Source organism: Glycine soja, chromosome 2 (genome assembly GCF_004193775.1).
Source record: "Glycine soja cultivar W05 chromosome 2, ASM419377v2, whole genome shotgun sequence".
Lineage (NCBI taxonomy): Eukaryota > Viridiplantae > Streptophyta > Magnoliopsida > Fabales > Fabaceae > Glycine > Glycine soja.
Window position 1 is genome coordinate 29,228,338 of NC_041003.1, and position 26,148 is coordinate 29,254,485.

General features: G+C 33.7%; 2 protein-coding genes across 5 annotated transcripts; both read right to left on the reverse strand.

Moving 5' to 3' along the window:
- Window positions 1–285: 285 nt before the first annotated feature.
- LOC114392182 (uncharacterized CRM domain-containing protein At3g25440, chloroplastic-like) lies at window positions 286–7,156 on the reverse strand. Of its 4 annotated transcripts, none has more exons than XM_028353232.1 (5): window positions 6,971–7,156; window positions 4,187–4,350; window positions 3,507–3,800; window positions 1,287–1,694; window positions 286–962 (listed from the first exon to the last, which is right to left on the reverse strand). In XM_028353232.1, exons 1-5 carry the CDS (start codon window positions 7,119–7,121, stop codon window positions 423–425), a joined length of 1,557 nt encoding a protein of 518 aa, XP_028209033.1. In that variant the 5' UTR covers window positions 7,122–7,156; the 3' UTR covers window positions 286–422. The 4 variants fall into 4 exon arrangements, with proteins under 4 accessions (XP_028209033.1, XP_028209041.1, XP_028209048.1 ...); XM_028353240.1 differs by having other exon boundaries at window positions 3,507–3,816; window positions 4,187–4,305; window positions 6,971–7,081; XM_028353247.1 differs by having other exon boundaries at window positions 3,507–3,816; window positions 6,971–7,080.
- A 9,538-nt stretch (window positions 7,157–16,694) lies between these two features.
- LOC114392206 (neurochondrin-like) lies at window positions 16,695–25,789 on the reverse strand. Its single transcript, XM_028353260.1, has 17 exons — window positions 25,440–25,789; window positions 25,069–25,205; window positions 24,357–24,460; window positions 24,153–24,248; window positions 23,342–23,435; window positions 22,141–22,261; window positions 21,859–22,058; window positions 20,853–20,944; window positions 20,529–20,584; window positions 19,724–19,813; window positions 19,523–19,622; window positions 19,173–19,277; window positions 19,010–19,082; window positions 18,553–18,716; window positions 17,463–17,505; window positions 17,272–17,380; window positions 16,695–17,142 (listed from the first exon to the last, which is right to left on the reverse strand). The coding sequence occupies exons 1-16, from the start codon at window positions 25,772–25,774 to the stop codon at window positions 17,325–17,327; spliced, it is 1,866 nt and encodes a 621-aa protein (XP_028209061.1). The 5' UTR covers window positions 25,775–25,789; the 3' UTR covers window positions 16,695–17,142; window positions 17,272–17,324.
- Window positions 25,790–26,148: the final 359 nt, after the last annotated feature.

Here is a 26,148-nt window from a genome sequence, read left to right on the forward strand (position 1 = left end):
CTTAATTCAACCCCCCTTCTTAAGATAACTGAGACCACTTGTCTAACAATTTCAAAATAGACAATGATTCAAAAATGACCCCCAATTAGTAATTTTAAAAAAAAATCCCTCTAAAAATTTTGACCATCTATTTATTTCCATCAAAACATTAAATTTGTTGTGCAAATAACCTTTTCTTAAAAAAAAAAAAAATAGATGCCGGGATAACTTTATCCCCCACTTCACTTATCTCAAATTAGTTGTGATCTAATATAACTTTTAAATACCGAGGTCTAAAAAAAATAGTGTTTCAATTAAATTTTTATCTATTGTGTTAAAAATGAGTCAGACACAATGTTACTTCATTGTTGTACGTTGTAATTTCTCCCAAACTACACTGTTTATATCCAATACAATGATTACACTTGTCTTTTGCATATTTCTCATTTTATCTTTTTCTTTAAAAAGGAAGTAGCTTGCAGAAAAATCTTGTCAACTTCGTCCAACTTAGGTAAGTTATCGTCCTTTTCCATGTTTTTTGATTTCAGAGACATTTGTCGCATATGCTCCTCAAAATCATTCATTTCTCCATCGCTTTGCTCTGGAAAATTATCAAACTCGTCCAAGTAAAGAGGTTTCTCCTCCTTTACGAAATTCTCAGTATCTGAATCAGTCTCAAATATATCTGATAACTTATCAGAATCAGAATCCAATTCAGAGTTCATATCTGTCTCATCCTCTGTGCTCCCAATGTTAACATTCATCATTTCACGGTCTTTATATGAATTCTGTAGCTGGAAATTTGAGATGCTCCCAGACTCAATACTCTCTCTGCCACTGTTCTGGATTGCCTCAGCAGCATCTGTATTACTTTCAGCTGAACTTTTAAATTGAGCACGAAGAATTTCAAGCTCTTGTTCAAGCCTTGGAATATATCTCCTCACAGCTCGGAGGGCATCCCTGTATTTGGATTTATCCAATGCCTGCAAAGATGAGAACACCCCCAAGAGGTACAGTGAGAACCAACCATCACCAACAAGGCACTTACGAGTTATGAAATAAAATTATGTAGTGTCAACTTTGAAAAAGAAAAAATAATTTATTGTGAAACAGACAAGTAGCATGAACATGAAAGATTGCATACACACATTCAAGGACTACAAATGCAAAATCAGACACAACAGTGGTTTTGCAAGTGAAGCATTAGTAGGAGAAATTTTCCCAAAAAGATTATGGACAATTAAGGCCTAGAACTGTAGGAGAAATTTTAGAACACCACTAGTTAAATTGAATACACAATACAGTACCTTCTTTCTTGAAAGAGAGACTCGTGGAGACATGATCTCTGTTGGTGGTTGAGAGTAGTTTTTCCCTCTGTACATTATTATTGTGTTATCTTCATGAATGTCAAGCACTATACCTCCGCTCAATCTTGCCAGCTCAGCAGCAATTTCCTTAACCTCCTCTGCTGAAAATGTCTTCACCACCACTTTCAAAGTTTGATGCTTTTTCCAATGCAGATGCATGTTCAAAATTACACCTTGGTAAATTCCTCGTCTTCCAACTGGCACGTAATTTTTGCTTTTGAGGCCCATCTTTAAGAAGAAAAAGTGCTCTTCTGGGGTTAATATCTCAGGATCATGGGTTGTTTCTGAAGATTCTGCAGGCTCAATCTTTTTCAGAGCTTCACAAAGTCTCTCTTCTTTTTTTCGAGCCTAGAATGATGGAGAAAGTATTGTATGTTCAATAACTGACACAACATACATAAAGTGCAAACCAGTAAACCATTTTTAGTTCAAAACAGTGATTTATAAAATAAATGAGAATGCAAGAGCTTTCTCACTCTTGAGGAAAGCAAAAAAAGGGAAACAAAATAATTTGTTTCATGCCATGTCATCAGAGAACATAAAAATGCCACTTAGCACAGATTAAAACTGAAAAATGATGGATCTTGGAGTGATGTAGCTGAATTTAGTAAAGGCCAACTTTGATTCAATAATATCAAGGGCAAAAATGATATCATGCCAAATTCCCAGACCAGGTTTATATGAGCACTTGTTATGACATATTAGCCAAGCAACAATTAACAAGTGAGTGCAGCTGATCTGCATAAACTACCAAGATTGTAGAATTCTAAAACTTTTAGGTCTCTTCATTCAAGATCAGATAACCATATTAGAGGTCCATTGGAGTTTTGACTTTTGACATACAGAATCAAATTGAGTTCTTCCATAACACTTTTAAGTTTTAACTGTAATAATGTCATCAATTACAGAATGCACAGTTTGTAGATAGATATACTTGGATCAACCTTCATTAAAGGACAAGAAATGCTTTACTCTGTTAAACAAATAACGTTCTAACAAGATGAGAAATTTCATGGGGTTTACTAGGCAGACTGGGAGAGGGTCAGGGTCTTTTGAATACATTGAAGAGAGGTTTGTCTTTAGTATATTTTCTCTCTGGATCACAGCAATACAAAAATAGTACTAGTACCTGTATTCATTAGGAGATTAGAACTCAGTTCTGTTAATAACAGAATAACTTCTTGAATTCAGTAAAGAAAGGGGATAAAGGGGGAGTTAGCTTCAGTCAGTTGAAAACTGAGAAGGAAGTTGGGAGGAAGAATACAGGTTTCTCAAATACCTTGGTGAGAGGGACTTCTCTGTACAACATATCTGTCTGTATCACATAGATACCAGGGCAGAGATTGAGTTTTTAGAAATAAAGATTACACTTTTATCTCATTTTCTGGTCCAGTACGTAACAATGTCACTATCAAAAAGCTAGATATCTTCATACATAGTCATTTACCAAATAGATTTTGACAATTTATTTTGCAAATTATTAAGAACAGAAAGATAAACTTGAGGAATTAGATAGCAATTTGTTATGCATATTATAAAAATGAATGCACTAACATAATTCTGTAATTGACTGTTCAAAACTGTAAGATTTAATGCATTTTTATCTAACTAAAATTGTGTTTGAATAGGTATATTGCATGCCAGATTCTAACATTGAATACGAAGAACCAGGAATTTATTTTTCTTTAATGACACAAACAATTGTTCAAGAAATTTAAGCAGTTCTATCACAAAAACCTTTGCACAAAATATTGCTTGAAAAGCTTCTAGTATTCTAGTTGATTTCTTAAGTCACAACCCACATGCTTTGGCATACATAATGAAGAAGAAAATACTATTGCATGACTAAGTTTTTAACAACAATAGATTTATTCTTATCAAGAGCTTCACTATTTTAAGAAATACATAACTCATAAGACTTTAAACATTAGTCTACATATCACTATTATGAAGTGAGAGAATCCTAGTTCTTCGTGCTAAAATTTGAACACAACCCATGTGTAGCATGAAAATACTAATAAGAAAAACAAACATATATCTGGATATAGCAAACACATGGTGGTGAAGAGGCAAAGCAAAAGAATCAGCAGAAGCACGTTGTTTCAAAACAATAGAAAGGGTCGATATATGTAAATTAAAATTTTTTAAAATAGAACTTACCTTTAACAATTTGTATAAATTTTTTTCCTCTGCTGTCATCCTTTCATACTCTTTCTTCTTCTTAAATCTAAAGAACTTGAGCCATCTTACAACTGCTCTTTTCCCCTTTAATTTGTTCCTCTTTACTTTGGCATTACCATCACCATCAACATTAGCACTTGAGGCCTTTTGAGAATCCTGATGTTGTTGCTCTACAACCTTATCGTTAAACTTTAGAAATGGATATGAATGAAAGCTTACGTTCCCCAAGAAAGGAGATGGTTTCATGTAACAGAGGTGCCCAAAAATAGGTTCCTGGCCACGAACCAAGCTACAGCAGTGTACGTCAATAATATTGAAGCAAGCTAATTTTTTTTGCTTCACATACAAAATCACAAGCTAGCTAAACCAAAGAAAAAGAAAAGTTCAAAATGATTGGTAGTTCACTGGAGTCCATTCGTTTGAGTTGAAAGAGAACACAAATGAACAGGAAAATGAGGTGACATCCACACTCTTACACTTTACTTGAATTCCATTTCTTACTACTCTACTGAACGAATATCACATTCCAATTTTTTTCTTTGACTACAAATCTGAGGTTTGTCTTTCTAGTATTCCTAATTTAGTTAAGTAGACAATTAAATGCAGTAGTAAAGAAAAACAAGACACCAAAAATGCAAAACATACTGAGACAGAGGTACCTTATTTTGCTGCGAAATAAGAGGGGTGTGAGAAGCAAAGAAGAAGAATATGAGCAGAGAGGGCGTGCTCCCAAAAGCTTCCACACCATACTTCCCAATCAAACTCTCTGATTTGCTTCCTACCAATGCGATATAGATAAAATTGAAGCCGCAATGCTTAAACCCTACCAAATCTCCTTTTTAAAAACAAATCAACGGCTGGGATTTAAATCTAGTCTTTTTAACTTAATAATGTCAAATTCCAGCAATTTGTTTATACATTGTAATATATAGATCTTGATTAGTATCAAACATAACATAGAAATAAGAATCATAAGGTGCAGATTTCTCACTACCATTTTCAAATGAACTAAATAAGAACTACAAAAAGTGAAAACAAATTAAAAACAAAAACATAATAAGCTTTTCTTTCTGAAATATAATCACCAGTTGATGACAGGCTGAACTAGAAAAAATTCTATTGACATAATTCGTTCAGTAAATTTGATTAGCAAGGGAACACTCATTTATACATGATTGACAAGTTGACATTGCTAATTCAAGTGACAAAGTATGGAAAACAATAACTGAGGTGTAAAATATGATGAGAACTTGGAGCTGTTTCTACCCAAAGTTTGTCAAATCTCAAATGCAATAAACCATTTGAATTTAACTGCTACATATATTCTTGCTGTTCAGAATCTTAAAGAAAGTGAATGGATTTAGAGAGACAATGAATTGAGAAAATATTAGCTTAGCTTAAGTAAATTAAAAGTCTAAACCTGGCTTAGACTGCATTTGGATAAGCTTGGAAAACAAAAGTTATTTTAAGACTACACAAAAGGTGGTTTTTTCACAACACAACTCTAAAAAAGACATTTCTAGCAAATTAAGCACAAACAAATGCACTCTTGCAATCAACACATCTAGAGAAATACAATATGATAACTCTACCTGAACTGCAATATGACAACTCTACCAGAACTACAATGTTCATACACTATGATTGAAAGCTCATTTTAGAATCACATAGTCAAGAGGTCCAATAATTTGTCTTTGTCATTCATGAAAAAGTTGCATACATTTATTTCAGATTACAATCTTAACATTCTTTTGCTGATAAATTTTCCTAGTACTGAAACTGTAAAACAGCACTATCATAGAAGCTATGTGGAACATTTCCCAAAAAGTAGAAGAAAACACATCAAGCATATCCTTTAAACAGTTGAAAGAATGACAATATCAATATTGCAGACAAGACAAGAACCAACCACAATGTATCTGCCTGGCACGGCAAGATAAGAAAAAGAAATCCAAATAGAATAAACCGCCTCAGTACCTTACACATAGTAATAAGATATCAGTTACACAGAACCCACCAAAAATTATATAAACTCAGAACCCACCAAAAATTATGCCAACTGTTTCTTTTATTCCAGACAAATCTACTCATGATGCATAAACTTGGAACAATGTGATTTATAAATAAGAGACTAACATTATTTTCTACAATACAAAATTGAGACTAGTAAATGACATACAAAATTGAGACTACCACAACCAACGCTGCAAGAATAAAGTTTTAATCTTAGTGAGTGAGGAGTCTAAAACAATCAATGTGTCAAAATGTGAAACAAATATGAAATAATAGATTTTATTGGAGAGCCACAGGCCACAGGGCTTTCAAAGATGATAATTGTTGTGCTACCAAAGGGTTCCATAAATTATTTAATCTGAAATTATTGTTCATCTAAACTTAGTGGATAGTCAAATCTGAAATTATTTAATCCAATTTCAGAATGCTTCAATGTGAAAAATTGATAGATATATCATTCCACACTAACTTTCTCACCATTTATGAAAAATGAACTATAATTCAACAAAACACTCTATTTCTTTGATTTTACCAATAAATAAATCTTGCACATATATATGTATGTTAAATTGTTGCATCCTCTGGGTCCAATGTATTTTAGAGAATTTAAGATATTTTCTTAAGGAAGAAAAGCCAACTTCTGCTCACGATTCTATCATTTACTTAATGATGATAATGGGTGAACCAATCTAAAATTTTCATTTATTTAATGGCAAGTGAAGAAGCAACACACGTTCCCCTTTTTGTTCAGAACTGAAGCAACATTCTAAGATTACATTACATTTGAATAATCCCTCTATGTTATTAGCAAATGTCAGATTTTTTCGTGAAGCAATAACAAAGTAAAGCACTGCTACCGAATTCATCTCAAGATAAAAGCATAGTACTGCTGTAACAAATCAATGCATTTTCAATCCTGAAATTCATAATGAAGTTCCAAGACCTCCAGTATCAATTAGCATCATTGTGATGTGTTAAGAAACCAAATCGAATGCAAAGAAACAATTGTATACTGAGAGATATTAGCGTGGCACGGTACCCATTGAAGAAAAGGAGTAGACAGACCGCGAATCTGTTTCATGTAGCTTGGCAAGGGAATTTTGAGTCATGGATACAGGATCCTTTACATGTAAGACCTATAGCTCATGCAATTTGGGATCCTCATTTGGGCTCAGTTAATATAGGCTATTTTGGTGTTTATCAGTGGTGGTATACAATCTGTTTATGCAGTAATGGGGATCTGTACACTGGAACTCTCTTATTATTATTCCTTTCTATTATATCTTAAATAGCGGGTTGGTTACACTTGCAATCAAGATGGAAACCAATATATTTTACATATTCCTAAGAATAAACTTTATGAAGAATCATGATTCTCAAGGAAAAACATCAACAATTTATTTAAGCGACCATGAAAAGAAGATACATACATGTCCCATGAACTTGCGGAGGTTGCTGGGATTGTCGGCGAAAGTGTACATGAGCGGTGACATAGACGCCGAACTTGGCAATTTCTAGAATCCCTTTGGAAGTGCCCAGAGAAGACATCTTATCTTTCCTATTTGTTTCACCTGAACCCATGATACCAAACAGAGTGTTGCTAGGTGCACCTAGCATTTTTGCTGGTGCACCCAGCAAAGTTTTTAAATGGCAAAAATGTCTCTAGCTTTTTTCTTTCTTAAAAATGAATTTTTTTTAAGGCGCAGAACCTCCATTTTTGTTCGCTGTGCTTTCTCTCGTTTTCTCTTTTTTGTGCGGCATTGTGTCTTGTTCGTGAGGGTAGCAGCGTTGAGCGCAGCGGTGAAAGTGAAGGTACCGGCATCGAGCGTTGCGGTGGTCGGTGACGACAAACGAGGTACGCAGATGGTGGTATCTGTCGCAGACGTACGAACATACTTCCGGATCAAGTTGATCCGTAAAACACTTACGGATCAACTTGATCTGGAAGGATGTTACGGATCAACTTGATCCGGAAGATACAGATCAAGTTGATCCGTAAGTGTATTTTTTTTTTGTATTTGTTGTTTTTGCATTTATTTTCCTTTTTTCTTTTAAATTACTAATTTTTTTGTATGACCATTTTTTGTTTGATTTGGTTAGATGGACGAAGATGAGTGGATGTATGAAATAATGTCTGAACGAGCGGATATGGATTATGAAAATGTAGAATCATGTGGTGCGAATGAACCACATGTTGATTGTTCGGATGCGTTCAAGACTTCTCAGGTTATAATGTTAATGTTTGTCACATATTTAATAAAATGAATACTGGTAGAAAACTTAAATCATGTGGATTTTGTAGGTGTTTGAGTGCCGAGAGGATGTTTTGCTGTGGGCTCGATCCGTGGCTCATAAAAACGGATTTGTGGCGGTGATTTTAAGGTCGGACACAAAGACAGGTAGTAGAGGAATGACTACGTTTGTGTTAATTGGCTGTGAAAGGAGTGGCGAGTATAAGTGTAGGAAAAAAGAATTTATCAGAAGAGACACTAGGACTAGGAAATGTGGGTGTCCATTCAAGCTTCGTTGCAAGCCAGTGGTTGGAGGAGAAGGTTGGATGGTGAAGTTGATTTGTGGAGTGCATAATCATGAATTGCCCAAGTCATTAGTTGGACATCCATATGTGGGGCGATTGACTAAAGCTGAAAAAACACTTATTGTTGATATGACGAAGTCCATGGTGAAGCCAAGAAACATTCTGCTAACTCTGAAGGAACACAATGTCAATAGTTGTACGACTATTAAACAGATATACAATTCAAGAAGTGCATTTCGTTCTTCCATAAGAGGAAGCGATCTTGAAATGCAACAACATCTGATGAAGCTTCTTGAACGTGATCAATATATTTATTGGCACAGAATAAAGGATGAAGACGTGGTTCGTGATATCTTTTGGTGTCACCCTGATTCAGTGAAGTTAGTCAACGCATGCAATTTGGTGTTTTTGATAGACAGCACCTACAAAACAAACCGGTATAGACTCCCATTGCTCGATTTTGTTGGGATGACACCGACTGGGATGACATTCTCTGCCGGTTTTGCATATGTGGAGGGTGAACGCGTTAATAATTTGGTATGGGCTTTACAACGCTTCCGAGGCCTTTTTTTAAAGTGTGATGCCCTCCCTGGAGTTATTGTCACTGACAGAGACCAAGCATTGATGAATGCAGTGAAAGATGTATTCCCTGAATGCACAAATTTGTTGTGCATCTTTCACATAAACAAGAATGTGAAGGCTAAATGTAAATCACTAATTGCGCAAAAAAATGTTTGGGATTATGTTATGGATTGCTGGGGATCTCTGACTGATTGTCCTTCAGAACAGCAGTTTGATGAATGCCTGAAGAAGTTCGAAGTAGTTTGCGCACCTTGGCCAAAATTTGTTGACTATGTCAAGGAAACATGGATAATACCACACAAGGAAAAATTTGTTTCCGCCTGGACTAATAAGGTGATGCACTTAGGAAACACAACAACAAACAGGTATGAAACTGTTCAACTATTTCTATTAACATTGAAAAATTTATGGAATTATATTATTGTATATGTTTATTTTTATTTGTGTATTTGAAATGTAGGGTTGAATCTGCTCACTCGTCATTAAAAAGACTGTTACAAAATAGCATTGGAATGTAGTGTGTGGGATGTCGTGAACAACATGATTACGTTGCAGCACACACATATTAAAGCATCATTTGAAACAAGTACACATGTCATTGGACATGTGTTCCAAAAAACCTTATACAGGAGGCTGCTTGGAATGGTTTCAAGGTATGCTTTAAATCAGATTGCTACTAAATTAGAGCGTGTTCACTATGCTGGCAAGAATCCCTCAAGTTGTGGTTGCGTGGTGAGAACCACGCTTGGTCTTCCTTGTGCTTGTGAGCTATCCAAATATGTTGGTGGTTGCATCCCACTTGATTCAATCCATATGTTCTGGAGGAGACTCAGTTTTTCAGACCAAGGGTTATCTGAGCCCGAGGTGGGCATCAAGGACGTAATTGAAACAATATACCAAAAATTTGAAGAACTTGATGTTTGTGGCAAGTTTACTCTAAGAAGTAAACTTTGGGAAATTACACACCTTGATCAGAATTCGATGTGTTCTCCTCCAGCAAAGGTTAACACAAAGGGGGCACCGAAGAAAACTACGAGTAGGAACCCAAGGTCAACAAAGTGCGATCCATCTTACTGGAAGTATGTAGATGCCTTTGAATCACAACAAAATAGCAATTCGTCGGTGAGACGTACTGCATCATCCTCTGAGCAACCGAATCGAAGAACGATGATGCCCATGTTGGACCAGTTTCAGCCATTTATGCACGACTTCATTGATAAGATTGTTGATGTCAAAGGTGATGGTAACTGTGGATATCGGTCGGTTGCCGGTTTATTAGGTATGGGTCAAGACTCTTGGTCGGTGGTCCGCAACCATCTGCTTAAAGAACTTGCCAATTTCTCAGAAGACTATATCAAGCTCTTTGGTGGCACGGAGAGATTTGAGGAATAAAGGATGTCACTACTTGTTGATGGGTTAACCAAGGTATGTAATTTATGAATTTGATTTTTAAGACTTTAGTTTGAAATTAAGTTTGACGTGTATATTTGTTTTATTCAGGTGACAATGGATAAGTGGATGGATATAACGGACACGGGACATGTCATTGCATCAAGGTATAACGTAATCGTTGTATCCTTGTCTAAACAACAAAGCATGATATTCTTTCCCCTTAGAAGTCAACCGCTGACAAATTCTTCATTGCATTGTATAATTTGTATCGGTCATGTGTATGACAATCATTTTGTTGAGGTACATTGTAGATATGAAGTATTTTTTCTTATGATTATGCAATGAGTTTTGTAGGATTGAGTTAACATTTTTTTCGCATACACAACAGGTTTATTTAAAAGATCGTTGTCCCTTACCGCCTGAATCATTGTTATGGTCTAGCAATTGTCATCCGCAGGCGAAGTCATGGTCAAATCCATATATTAGCATAATGCAGCATTACAAGAGTTTCGTGATGTTCAAGAGAGACTATGTTGACATAAATGATGATTGAACATGTAATTTATAAATGCCTGGTCGTTTTGAACATGTAATTTATTTGTTCTGTCCACAACAAAATTATTACTTAATTCTAAAAAAGCATGTATGATATATCGTTGTCTGACTTGACTACACATTGTGGAAAACCGTGTATGATAAATTGTTGTCTGGATTAACATAAAGCGCGTGAAAGGACCTTGCACAGCATGACTACACATGCAGATCTGATGCAAGCTAAAGCATGTCATGTCATTCGTGTAGTTGACAACACATACAGAAAGCATGTGCATGCGTATTTTCAATCTTAAAAAAATGCAGCACTAATATTAAAACTCATCTATATATATGGCACAACCTAACCTTGTAAGAAAGCACAAGTTTCAGTATCAACCCAAGTCTTACAAAAAATTATGGCATTCTTGGGAGAGACAAGCAGTCAGACAGTTGTGAACTCCACATTAAGTTTTATTTTTCCAAGTGGATCCATTTTTCACAACGACAGTGGTGTTTCCTTCCAAGCTTCCACTCCAGTTCCCATTCGAGTACCTAACGGGTGTGATTTTCAAACGTTAAAAACTAGAATACACAATACCCTTAAGCTAACCGACAAGCAATTTTTGGATGAAATTTACTACCGGCAGCCTTTCACGTATGCAGGTAATCAATTTCGGTTTCAATGTATGCAACTGAAAGATGATGCTGATGTTAACACAATGTTAATGTGTAATCATGAATTTTCGTTTGTTGGTCCGATTAAGTTATTATGTAGCATTGCTAGAACCCCAGATGGTATTTTAAACTTACTTGAAACTACTATGACCCCTACTCATGATGCCCTGCTATATTACAATGGGAGGTGGAACATGTCACGCCAAAATGAGTTTGTTGGTTACTCGTTCACAGGAAAAAATCCCAAAAACTTTGACATTCCCACCGATGTACCATGGATGAACTGAAGGATTTGATCAAACAAGTTGCGCCTCGTGGGATTCCCCCTTATGGTGTTGATGAAACACAAATGGTAACGCGATTGTTTTTTCGGAAACCAAGTCACCATGAGTATTCAGAAAAAGTTATAAAATTTGAAATAATTGAACTCAAAACCAACGAGGACGTGATGAAGGTGCTCATTGAGTCTAACTACTGGAAAAAGATTGGGCCAACAGAAATTTTAGTTATTTTCAGTAAACCTTTACCGCAAATGGAAGACGAGTTGTCCTTGTCGCAAAATTAGCATGAGTTAGTTAGTTGTAGTATTTGATGGAAATTTAATTTCATTCGACTATGTTGAAGTTAATGTACTGTTTGAATTCATGTATTGCATAATCGTTTTCAATTACAAGAATCTCAACTAAAAAAATAGATTTCTATATATAACAAACTAATTAATAAATTGTTTTTCTTCTTACGGATCAAGGTGATCCGTACATTGATCCGTAAAACGCTTACGGATCAAGTTGATCCGTAAGTGTCTTACGGATCAACGTATGGATCACCTTGATCCGTAAGAAGAAAAACAAGCAGGGGCAATTTTGGCATTTAATAGCTTTGATGGGTGCACCGACAATAATGCTGGATGCACCTAGCAACACTCTACCAAACAACACTCATAGCTAACACCTTGACTGCCTTTCTGTTCTTAGCCCAATCTACTTTGTTATATCCAAATTGCTTCTTGCACCTCCTTCTTCAACTTATAATATCCTCAGCAACCAGTTCATTCGGATATTCAGAAAGGGTTTATTATTCCCAATAGACCGACAGACCCGGGGATTATATCTCTAACTACAAGCTTATTTATCGACCAATGTTAATAAATATCTTTTTAATCTCCATCCTTTCATGAAATCTTATTTTTAGTCCTTAAAATTTTATATCATCCCATTTAATCTAAACACACATTGTGATATGGCCATTGATACTAATTCACTGATGTATATGTAGATAAAAAAAGAATCAACAAAATTCTCTTTTCTTTTAAGCAAACAATTTTTTTATGTACTTTAAAAAAAAAACTTGTTTTTAGTCTCTTATGAATAGTGTTGTGTTGTGATTCTATATATCAGCAAAAATAAAATTAAATGGCTCCAACAAAGTTAAGGATTAACTTTATAGTTATATTCGTGGAGATATTTGATCAAGAGTTTATGAGAATCATAATCTATTTTCATAAATTTATATTAGTTCTTTTATGTAAAATTATTCTTCAAATAGTGACCTAGAAATATGATATTTCCATATTTGGCATAGGCATTTAAGAATTATTCTTCAGCTTTTTATTCTTAGAAAAGTGATACTCATGTGTTCTTCCACAATTTTTATCTTATAATGGGGGTGGATTTACCTCCTCTAACGTGGGTTAGAATAAAGTAAATAATTTCAGATGTTGATGAGATGAATTTCCTTATAATAGACTAATAGTACGTTCCGCTTGTGTTTTTAGGTGGTAATGGAACTTAAACAGTAGTTGTGAATTTCTCATAATAGAAGTTCAGTGAATAACAATCAAATAAGCACGTTGATATTATATCTAGAGATATGTAATTTTAAGTGTTTGATAAATATGCGTCATTCACTTTTCGTTTCATCAGTAAATCAGTGAGTTGAGCTCAGATTATTTACAGGGCCCCATATGCTTAGACCGAAATTATAAGCGAGTTACTAGTTCAATTATCATTGCAATAACTAAGGAATTCTCAGAAGACTAGCAAATGCCATGAGGTTTGTTCATTGCTGATGTGCAATAGAACTAAATTGTAATTCATCTCTTCTATGAAACTAGTTTATTCCTAATACATTTTTCTGGTATTCATAAGACATGGACCTTAGATGGCTCGTTTCCCTTTAATCAACATCATTGTTAAACATTATGTAAGTATTGTTTTCATCAATAAACTAAATGTTATCATTGTTAAACATAAGTCACCTCTTCCTTGCAAAGCAAAGCTTACTTAGGTATAGCAAGATTGGAGAAAATTAAAATCATTTTCCAATTAATCTTAGTTGTCCTTCATCCTTACCGAATTAAACATTTTTTCCTTATTGTATCAAACCAATACAAACAAAACAACAAAATAGATTTTTAATAGATAAGATATCTTATAAAAAAAGATAGATAAGATATTTCCAGAAGAAGAGTTCAACGAGAAGATAACACAAACTTGAGGTTAACGAATTTAGCGAGATTACACAAATGCAAACACTTAATAATAAAGGAGAAAAAATAGATTTCTTAAAAGAATCTTATAATTAGGTATGGAGATAGTATATGATAAAGACTAAAAGGAAATAAAACTAAAATAAAATAATATTCTTTAATTTATTTATTTTTTAAAATTGATCTCTTAATATTTAAAAGTTCTAAAATGATTCTTTATTTAATTAATAACACGTGTGTCCTTTTAAAACACTTATTATTTTTTTATTTTCATCGGGATTATGAATTATTTAATGATTCAAAACATGAAACTTGACCTATTCAATTCACCAACATGAAAAATATGAAAATCAACTAATGTATGCACAAAAAGGACCCTAAACATGATGAAAATTGTGTGAAAAGTGAGTCTCACAAGAAAGAATATATTTTTTTTTAGTTTTTTAGTTATTTATGGGACTCACTTTTCATGCAATTTTCACTTTTTTTTACATTCATGTTTGGTCTCATCATTAGTTATCATAGTTTCTATGTAGATGAATCTAATAAGACAAATTTCAAGTATTGAATCAATAAAAAAATTCAAAATCATGATTGAAAATCGAAAATGATAAACATGTAATTAATAAAATAAGTAAGGGAACAATTTTAGAACATTTAAAAATTAAGGGACCAAGTTAGAACCAAAAAATAAGTTAAGGGACAATGAAGTGACAAAAATACTATAAGAATGAAGGTTGAATTGTGTTTTTCACAAACTTTGATTCTTTTTTGTAAAATAAAAAGTCTTTTGATTTAAGTTCAGAAAGTGATTTCAGAATGAAAAATTATTCTAATCTCAAAACTAAAATGCAAACGGTTATGGAAAAAGATTTTAGTAGTTCAAAACTCTATTTTGAATGATGTGTTTAGTTGGAAACCTGTGATGAAAAGATATAGGTCTAAGTTCCTTTATAAAAGAGTTAGCTTGACTTAAAGACTTGTAAAAACCAATTAACAAATCATAGTTCAAAATCAGTGCAAAGAGAAAGGAAGAAGATAATGATTGGACTATGTCTAGCCTTCACCTTTCAAGATGAGATTTCACTAACACAACCAACCACTATTGGACCAACAAACCACTGGATTTTAACAATTTGCAAGCAACCATACTAGACTTCACACCTAGCCACAACTAGACTAGCTACACCACTTACAACCTTTGACGGTCACTTGCTAGACTTTCAACAACAAATGGTCTTTGTGTCTTGATTGCACAGATAAAGATTTCTCCTCACAAGAGGGTTTCCACTCAGGAAATTACAATATCATTATCTTAGATCTATATCAATTTACAGGCTTTTACGGAAGTAGGTCACTCTCTATTGAGAGGGTTAAAACAACAACGGTAGATTTCTCACACATAGATCTTGGCTCGAGTTTCTCTAACTTGGAAGACTTCAACTTGACTTCATGATGCTACTTGATGACCTCTTAAAGCTCTAAAGAAGACCATTGAAGTGGAGCCCACTTAATTGACAAACTTCTAGAGGAAGCAAACAAAGATGATAATTGTTATGTCATTATAGGTGGCAATGTCATTTTGAGGAACCTTTCTAATGAGCATTTTGAAGTTATATCATAATCGAAATTCTTATGTTAGCTAAGAAAGAATCCATACTCGAAGTAAATCCTTTGGATGAAGTTCAACTTAGTAGTTGTTTTGACCTTTTAGTTGTTTTTTTTCTTCCTAAAACAATAAATGTTTTAAAAGATCAAAGTCTAATTAATGTGATTTTTACAATTATTTTTCCAATTATACCCTTATTTACAATTATTATATAATGCATTAAATATTTTTTATTATCCAAGATAGATATCAATAACTAACCACTCATTAATAAGAATATTCAATTAACATTGTTTCTAAACTCTCCACTATCAAAATATTCATTATTAATGATGATTCTAACATGATTAAATATAGATATTTTAGTCTAAAATTTTATTGATTAATATTTCTTAATGAATGTGCATTAACTTTAAATATCTATAATTTTGAAATGGAAAGAGTGTTAAATAAATATTTTTTAATTTAAATATAATAATATTTTATTTATATTAAATATGTTTTAATTTATATGCATTTAATGTTAGGAAATGAGATTGAGAAAATAGTGATACTCCTCAAATACTTGGCCATTGGGAAGGGTGTTGGCCATTGGGAAGGGTGAAGTCCAACCAACTACTAGAAGCCAACTGCCAAGGGAAAAAAATGAGAATTTAAGAAAAATGAACAAATTTTGAAACGCTATAAAATCAACATTCCACAATCTTACAAATACACACACTTTGTGTTTGTTGGTTGGCATTATTGTAATTCATTTTCATTTCCCCCGACAATGGAAGTATTGCGGCCGCAGCCGTGGCCACCACCACCATCACCAAGCATCACCACATCACCGTACCAAAGATCCTTAGACGTGTCAGCTACAACGGCTCAAAAGCTAACACCTAATCCTGCAATATCATCCTCTACAACCTTCTTGTCAGCCACCTCCCCTTCGACAACTCCAACATTCCCACCATGTGCCGCCGAATCTCCCGCCATGACTACCAGTTCCCACCATGGATCTCGAAATCCACATGAATCCTTTTGATTCTGTAACATAATTTTATGTCACCTTTTAGTTAATTAATGTGCTTGGATTATATTCATGATAGGAAATAACTAATTAAATTTTCATGATGAAAGCAAAATAACAAATAATCACCTCTACTTTTGTGGGATAAAATTATTTTTGTGTTATCCCACAAATTGTGGGACGTTGAATGTTTATACTCGAGTGTGTGTGAGTGAGAAGGAAGAAGTCGATTTTTAACTCATTAAGAATGAATAAGATGTTTCATAAAGAAAAAAAAAAAACAAGTTAAAATGTCAAATGACTAAGAATAGGGGACCAAAATCAATAGAAAAAATGTGAATGCATAAAGATTATAAATCAATACCAAAAGAAAAAAGAAATTAGGGACCAAAATCTAATAAGAAAAACATGGATTAAAATGTTATCTAAAACCTATATCTCCTAACGGAAAATAATGGTACAAACAGTTTGGATATACAGACGACTATTTATTTTTCTATCCTGTGCTAAAACGAACAAATTCTTTTTTTTTAACAAGCGTCACAAGTCTCCGTATTCAAATTTCTCATAGTATGTTCACAATATGTGGAGACCATGGTTTTTCCTACTTGTAACAAAAGGTCTGTGTCCCTTTTTAACCGGTTATGGGCAAGGAGGGATGCGATCTAAAGGCATTGATTTGTAACCATGAGCTTCAATCCTCTGATAGGTAGTCTTTTTCCAATTCCATGTATTTGGCACATCATTAGTTCACTTCAACAATGATAATACCTGGTAATTTAATGTTGTAACAACAAGAAATCAGATAATAATGTAAAAGATGTTTATGAATTAAAATTAAGCTCATTATTATAAACCAAACTAAACAGATCTTTGACGCAGTGAATTTTGTGATGCTACCTTGGAAGTTGAAAGTATCCATCTCTAACTAATCCAGATCGAGAGGATCAAAATTAGTTCTTGACAGCGTCTCTGATGTGGGGGTACCGATGAGCCCATCGAGAGAAGCCTGCATAAAGAGAGTTAGAAAATGCAACTACCTCAAAAAGCCTTTAGTGCTCTAATAACTAGCATACAGTAAATATAATTACCAGAAGAGACAATCTCAGAAAGATCCATATCCACTTTAGTATCCTGCAACAGATTATAACAAACAACCAGGTGTTAATTATCACCAAAATAAAAATATCTAGTCCACTGCTTAGTGTTAACATCAAATGTGTGGCTTCAGTAAACTTCAAGAAGTAATTAAAAACCAGAATTGGATGGATGGAAGGAGGCAAGCAATAAGCTTTCTAGAAGACCAAAGTCGGTTTGGTCATGAAAAGTAAATAGTTGTCAGCATGTAGTTCAATAAGGCGGATAAGTATAATGTATGTGCCTATGCGTAGTTCAAATTAACTTTTTTTTATATGTTTTTCGCAAATAATAAAGTTTTAGTAGATGAGATGCTAGAACTAGATATCAAGTTCAACAAAACAGAGGAACAACAGTTCAGTTAAAATTAACTGTCAGAAGAAATCCGAGGCCAATAATAATCAATTTGATATCTTGAGTCAGAGTTAGAACAAGATATGGATATTATTCTTGTCTTGATTAGTGACTCCAAATAATAGATGGGTAAATACTTCAGAATTATGCACAAATTATATAAAAAATTTCTTCATTTTGATGCACAAAGTAATGATGTGGCTGTATTTAAATTTGACAGGAAAAAAACGGTTTAGTAATGACACTTGACCTCATGCAGACAGGATGGCAACTTTTACAATTCTTATGAAAAACTGAAAACATTAGGTCACATTAAATGCATTTGATGTGATGAAACAATAAGGAGATAAAGATAAACCAAAGAATTTCAATAGTCAAAGGATCATATCACCAAAGATTGCTACACAACAGTTGTACTATTTGGAGTGAAAAGTCACACAACATAAGGATAAATATGGCAGAAACGATGATGTTGGCGAACGGGAGATAACAAATCAATTATTTTAAGAAATATTACTTTTATAAACAGGAGAAGGCATACCAGTGAAGCTAAAACTAATTATTTATGTCTGATTCCTACAAATATTGTGCAACCGCATGGGTATCTTTGGAATCAACAAAACAACTATAACCAAATTTATTTCACAAATTGCTTTACAAATTAGTAATGAAAGGGAATTTACAATTCACCTGTTCTGATGATGCCAGACATCTTGCAATGAGAAGATAAAGACTGCTAAGAGTTCTATAGTCGAAATCTGGACAGTTTAAAAGAGCCTCTTCTGATGTATAATCAAATATCAGTGTACAAATGCTTGAAGCCATCATCATACTTGACATTTCATCAGTGTTTTCTACAAGCAATGTTTCAATAACTAAGTTAAGACACATGTTTTAATCCATACAGTCAATTCAATATAAAAAGTAATAAGCAAAATACATATTAAGAATTAATGTTAAAATCAACAGTAGATGAAAACATGCAAATACATGCTTTTATAGATACATGCTAATACAGTTGCACAAGAGCAGGTGTCATTTTTTAAACATGCATATGCAAACAAGTAGATGAAAAAGAAAAGAATATGATGACATAATGGAGCACAATAAAAACACTCATTTTAATGGCTGCTAACAAGTATGGTACCTGACCAATGAGCCAACACTTTAAGAAGATCAACAATAGCTGATACATCCAACTTTATCTGAACTTTGTCTTTCTAGAGTAAAAAAGGTGCAACTTATGTCAAGATTTTGCACAACCAAAACCAATATAGAATAATAAGGCTGATTTATGATAAGAAACTCACCTTTAATAAAAGATTCATTATTGTATCACATGCCATAAAGATGCAACCATTATCCTCAACCAGAAAAGCATGTGACCCAACTAATTTACTGAAGCAATCTAAAACCTACAAATATATCCAATATATTTAGCCAAACAAAAAAACTGCTTTGTTAATAATGTTATTGAATGACATAATTGCAACAAATGTAAAAGAATGCTAGAATATTAAATTAAACTATACACCAATCATTAGAATCTTGTTGATTTACACCTATGGATCCACCTTTAAAAGAAATTAGCAGAAAAAAGGGAGGAGAAATAAAGAATGTAAAATAAAAAATATAAGAATTGGAACAAGAAATAACTTACAGCCTCAAGTCCTTTACATGAAGCCAAAGCTTTGCATCCTTCAATCTCCATAGTAATTTGAGACAACATAGGTAGCAGAAAGCAAACAGCGTAGAAGGGCCTGTAACATAGAAGTAAATTAAGCAAAAGCTACTCATACTCCAAAATACCATCCCCCACCACACACACACAAAAAAGAATGTTTTAGCAATAATCCTCTACCTTTGTTCATCTTCACCTTCAAGAGAAAGCATATACCCTAAAAGATCTTGAACCTTCTCCTTGCATGCTACAGGTGCTTCTGCAAGATAGCTGAAACAAACATGTTGAAAAAAGTTCATAATCTTTCCTCTCTAAGTTTAAACTTAAATATTTGAAAAGTATTTATTTATAAATAAATAAAGGATAAAAACTCAACTAAGTTTCAAACCTCCTACCATGTTTTTATGCATCAAATATGCAAGAATGCTATCAGAAAACAATATAAGTTCAAAGAAAATCTTTTCATGACTTGTGAACCTCCAATCTTTGATGTGCTATCAAGGTGTACACTTCAAGCAAAAGTTCTATTCAGTGAAGGGTGTATTATCTATAAAACCACTGTTAGACCTGCGCCTGCTTCTAGAAAGTTGGTCCTTGAACAAAAGTACCTCCTTTTGGAAGATGGGGATGGAAATTAAAAAAACATCCATCTAAATTAGCTTATGACGCTCTATGCAATTTCCAATTAGCTTTTAAAAAATAAATCAAATAGGCATGTCTCTTCCTGATAGAACATTTTGTTGGTATAACAAAAGTTTAGTCAAAGCATGAATAATATACATGTTAAAATGGTCTATCATTGTTAAAACTTCCATACAACAAATGCCACATCAATATATGAAAGATGAAAAATGTGTTCCACTGTTCCACATATGAATAGAAATAAACCATTCAATGGATCATAGAAATGTTGACACATCACCTTGCACTAATCCATCAAGTGCAATGCAAGTAATGCAAAGGGAGCAACAGTAAAGCATCATACCTCCCAATAATTCGCACTGAAGCAAGTAAATCATCTCCTTTCTTTTGCCCATGTTCCTGTACAATTTCACCATTATACTTTGCTACTATATGTTTATAAACAGGGTAAAGAGAATAGGAAAAAAATACTGTAACGGAATGAATTGTATACCACAGTCCCCTTGTATATACTACTAGGATATGAGTGCAGTATAATGCAGTTACATATGAGCCAGGCCATACATTCCCAGTAACCTAATCCTAACTCTTGATACCAACAATGATTCTTACCAATATTAAACGTTAAAAACTTAAAATTAGATTAAACAATTAATAATCGAATTACCTTTGCATCTTCTAAATACTCTAGTACAACAGCAATTGTCTCATTCAGTTGGTGAATCAGCTTTGTCAATGTGCCTTCATCAAGGAGGTTTCCTATAAAAAGAGTATGATGTAGAAGCATTATACCCAATTCATAAGAAATTACCCACAAAGACAAGTTTCCAACAGGAGAAATGCTTCTACTTTGGTTGAAATTTATTGGAAATCACAAAATTCAGTGGGTCCCACATCTTATTTGATGACTCGCCTTATTTTGTAGCTTTCAATACATTTTATTGTTTAAGCCAATAAGAGAGTGTGTATGGAGGAGTGTGGTAAAGAGTGTGTTGCTAGCACTCCTCTTGCAACAGTATCATCAACAGTTTCAAAATGTGAGATGAGTATCACATTCTCAAGCAATCAAAATGAAAATATAAGCAAAATCCAAAATTCCAAATAGTATCCACATAGTTGGCAGTTGAGTAGTTGACAATGATTGTTTGATATAAGATAAAGGAGTATAGACAACTAAACCAGCATAATTAAAAATTGCACTATTGTGGAAATCCCATACTATCATTTGAAAAGTACTTCAAATTCATGTATTCATATTCTCACCCATATATGTTCCAAAACAGCTACTGAAAAACACTAGTCAACCAAAAACCAATGATATTAATCACCACACAACAGATAAAAGAATTGAGAATAACCCCTCCTGCCCAAATTTATCTTTTTTTAAAAGAAAAAAATTCAAATGGTTGTTTGTAGCCAAAAAATGTGAAACGGCATTACATAACGTGTTAAAATATCTAGAAAATATTTCATAATATCATATCACATCAATGTAGTCACTTTATCTCTTTTTCCATTTGTCTAAGTCCCTATAGTTTCAACAGTATGATCATAATTGAAGGCCAAGTGGACTGAATTTGAGCAGAAGAATCATTTTCAATGTTACTACATTTTTCATAAAAATGGAAAAACAGAATTTAAAGGCCACGTGAGTTGAGTGTATTTGAATATACCATCATTTCCTTCAACATTTGATATTAATTTTATTATCCTCTCAACCAAGGAGTAAGCAACAGCCACATTATGTCGCTTTGAAAAAATTGCTTCAGCTGTGGCAGAAGTATCCTGAGGTGCTTCATATTTTAAGTACGCCAACTCATTCAGAAGAACAGCAATTTCAACCCTTGACTGCTCCAAGACAAGCAACAAGCACCTAAATGGAAAGAGGTGAGAAAACAAAGCAATAAGCACACATGTAGATTACTTAAAAGTTAACATTAATAAGCACAGCTTACATGTCAGCTGGAGCTGGATCTAGTGCATCATTTGTGCTTACTTGGCCAATCAACCAATCTTCTCCATACATGGAAACCATAGACTCGGCTAAAATGAGAGCCTGCAACCTTTCAGCAGGTGCTGCACATGAATAACAAATTAAGAGATTCATATAGCTTGGTGTTTTATTGTTTTAACTCAAACCCATAATGCATTAGTGTAAGATAAGGACAATTGTTATTTCTACAAAATTTCAGATTATCTATGTGAAAGTGCAAAGAGGAAGTGTCTTTTAATCCACAATTTTTCCCTCAAACAAACCACCTTATTTAAACTAACGTTTCAGACATGAGAACAGGAGTTAGTCCATAAATTGTGCAGTTTCATTGTCAGAGAAGAATAGTAGTATTTGTCATAGATATCAGAACAATACTCACTTTGTATGACTTATTTCATATAGCTACTTAATCCCATACCATCCCTACCAGCTATGATGTTGTTGCTAATGTTAAACCAAATATATAGCAAGTTTTTAATACACTCCTTTAGGTTCACTATATCTTTTCACCTTTGTCTATCTCAACACCACCTCATCTAAATTCTCAATTTTTCCTCAATTACTGTGATTGCTTATGTAAAACTAGAATTATATCTTAATAGTATTAACCACCTTTCTTTAAACACCAGTTTATCCTTTTCCTTTTCCCCCTTATATCCACAAATTTTCTTTCATCCCTCTTATAGTTTAATAATAATCCCAACCTTCTTTTTATATGGTGAGTAAACCCATATTAAACCACCACCAGTCTTGCTTACATAACAAAGCCTGCTGACTTGAACCGTTCAGTATGTACTATGCAAGATCAAAGGACCAAAATTACAGCTTTCAAGGAACCTAATGAAGGAACAAAGTGACAGAAACTGGATCAGATTGTAGACAGAAATGATCCTTAATGAATATTGAGAGAAAAAAAATGTCACACTTCTTGGTATTCGAGAGACCTGGTTCTCTCCCAAAGACTTCCCATTTCCCAAATCGAAAGACAACCCCTCTCCCTCTCAACCCCTTCTTATTTATAGACAACTCACAGCTAACTAATTAACTAACTAATGGGTAACTAATCTATCCTAACTAACTGCTACCTAATACAGAGAAAGAGAAACTGAAATAAAAGGTAAAATAGCATTGCTCACATAATTAAGCAAATTCTCTCAACATACCAACACGATTCTGCAAAATAGCCATTATACCAATGCGTATATTGGGTGACCAGCTATCTTGAGGAAGTAATCGGAAGGCATCACGAAGTTGTGACTGAAAATGCGGAGAACTTGTAGTCAATTGCAAGGTAATGAATCAATGTGTACATAAATAAAATAACATGACTTGCACACAACACCCACTTAAATTGAATAAAACCCTAAATCACAATGTTTTCCCCAATTCATCTCTCTCTCTCTCTCTCTCTCTTCGTAGAACATTTTGTCTCCTTTCACCACGGGGATTCTCAGCCAAAACACAAGCTAAAACTTGGATAAAACACAAGCTGTAAATATATGGCATCTAAATGCCCAGAAACTTATTAAGGCATTGGAACTCCGGAAATATGCAGTAGATTCTAGATTTTCTCCCAATTGAATTACCTATAGTGTACTCTATTAGTCCAACTTAACAAAAGGATTAAAGTTGGTAACAGAAAATTCTTTAGGGATAAAAAAAAAATGAATGTTTTTTAATAGGGACCAAAAGCAACTAAAATTAGGGACAAAAAACATATCTTAGCCAATATTTTAACAAGCAAATGCACTAGATTTACACTGTAGAGAGATGAGTCAAATATGGGGAACAACATCCAATTTCTTATCCAGGAGTAAATTGGATAAATATCAGTAAAGAGACAACAACCCCATATATACCAAATTCCAGTGCCATATATCAATTTAAAAGAGCTTTCATCATCAAGTATATTAGAATATCACTACACCATAAAAAGCATGACTGAAGGAAACAGAGTACGACAAGATGACATACTGAATCTTTTGAGGAAAGAATGGCATTTAGTAGGTGGAGAGCTTCAAATTTCAAGGAATTGTGCAAGACAGCAAACTGCCTTGCTATTGCTGCCACCTGTAGAGAGACATGTCAAAAAATATTGCTTCACCAAGATGCAAGATTAGCCAATCAAAATGAGAACAAATTAACTACAAAATAGAAATATTAATAAAGTACACTTACAATAACTGAGATTTCAGATAAGTCATTATTCTGAATTATGTCCGAGGACGTCCTACCCAGAATCAATTGCAAAAGTTTAAAAGATAATTCCATCAGATGTGAACCTGCATAGTGTTTAACTATTGTGAATTATGATGCATAAACAACAATTAGGAGCAGAAGTTCATAATACACATGTTAGTAGATGTGTATATATATGGCACTAGAAAGGTAGTTACTATAAAGAAGAATGGAAATATTAATCCTACTGAATTGTATACAATGAAATATCTAGATAGACAAATTCTTGGAGACACCAAATAAAATCCCCAGGTGCGGAAAAAAATTGATTAACTCTACATAGATATAATGGTAAACTTTGAGATGGCCAGTAAATGAAAAAGGTTGACTTTGGGGTGTAAGGAAGAGAGATGCTCAAATTTCCTGCAGTGTCTTGTGTTTCCTTATTTTGTGAATTTGTACACAGCTTCTGGAACAATATCTTGTAGATATCAGTTCCAGAGCTCAAACACACAGATAGTTATGCACACATAATACAGCCTCAGCTTAAGTTACCTAACAATTCCTAACTTTTGCATACATTGTATTAGATTATTACCCCAATATAAAATACAAAATAAAAAAAATTAATCAACTGACCAACAGTTTCGCTCCAGTATGGAGCATGCAAGCAAGCATTACATGCAGAAGCAGACAAAGAGATCTTACTTACCATCGTGAAGAGAACGCATTTGAGAAGCTAGTATCTTGATGCCTCCGGATTCGAAAAATCTCGCGATTCCACTTTCAGAAGCAGCTGACACCAAGTATAGAAACTCATAGCATTCTTCAAGAACAGATAAGACAGACCTAAACAAGAGAAATTACTATGATTAAAAGGCAGTTGCTCAAAACAAAACAAAGGCTGATAGCATATGAAACCCTTTTTTTTATTATTGGCAAATGTTTGTTGTTAAGTGTTAGTTTTTTAGTTAGCAGGAGGGATTGAAGGCACGACCTTTCCCCTCTTGTTCTCCCTTAATCATCCAACCCACCTTATATCTCCTGATAGCATATGAAACAAAGTTGAGTTCAGAACATTACCCGGTGGATATTACTTCCAAGACAAGGGGGATATAGAAAAGCATGTCCTCCGAGGAAGCAATATCTGGAACACGACAAAATGTGGCGAGAACCGTGATGGATAAGCTTAAGTAGGCATTCCGGTTATCGTTGAGGCCTCCTCCTCCGCTTGCCATACCGGTTCTGAGGAGGCGATAGAGAAAGTGAGGTCCAACCGCATCGTAGACCCTACGGACTGAGGACTGATCCTCAGCTTTGCAGAACTTGGTTACCAGAAGAAGCCCAGCCAGACGCTGTTCGTCTCGCTCTCCTTTCAGAAGTTTCAAGCACTCCTCCTCCAGATTCGCTGGACTCATCCTCCTTCAGCCTTCAGGGGGAAAATAACATCATTTATTTCACTTAAATACCCAAATTACTTCCGAAACTGTGATCAAATTCACTTCTATTATCTTCTCAAAATTATTTTCTTAATTAATTTATTTTTTTTAATCAATATTTGAAAAAAATAATTAAGTATGAGTGTGTAAAAAAATAATTAATATATCTAAAAATTAGATACAGATTTTATGTAAATAGATAAATAAATTTCTAAAAAAATCTTATAATTAGAAACAAAAAATATAAATTTAGTCCTTAAATATATAAAAAAAATATGATAAATTAGTCATTTCCTTAAATTGATGAAATTGTTTTTTTCAAGAAACCAAGTTGTTTCTAAGTTATATTTTTC

Bases quoted from the DNA above. Each gene is read 5' to 3' on its own strand.
- LOC114392206 (XM_028353260.1), bottom strand. From the start codon at position 25,774: ATGAGTCCAGCGAATCTGGAGGAGGAGTGCTTGAAACTTCTGAAAGGA. The intron at 23,436-24,152 runs GTATGTCATCTT...CCGCATTTTCAG, and splicing joins TTCTTTCCTCAAAAGATTCA to TCACAACTTCGTGATGCCTT. The intron at 22,059-22,140 runs GTAAGCTGTGCT...CTTTCCATTTAG, and splicing joins GATCCAGCTCCAGCTGACAT to GTGCTTGTTGCTTGTCTTGG.
- LOC114392182 (XM_028353232.1), bottom strand. From the start codon at position 7,121: ATGGGTTCAGGTGAAACAAATAGGAAAGATAAGATGTCTTCTCTGGGC. The intron at 4,351-6,970 runs GTATGTATCTTC...GAGATTTGGTAG, and splicing joins TCCGCAAGTTCATGGGACAT to GGTTTAAGCATTGCGGCTTC. The intron at 1,695-3,506 runs GTAAGTTCTATT...CCATCATTCTAG, and splicing joins ATTTATACAAATTGTTAAAG to GCTCGAAAAAAAGAAGAGAG.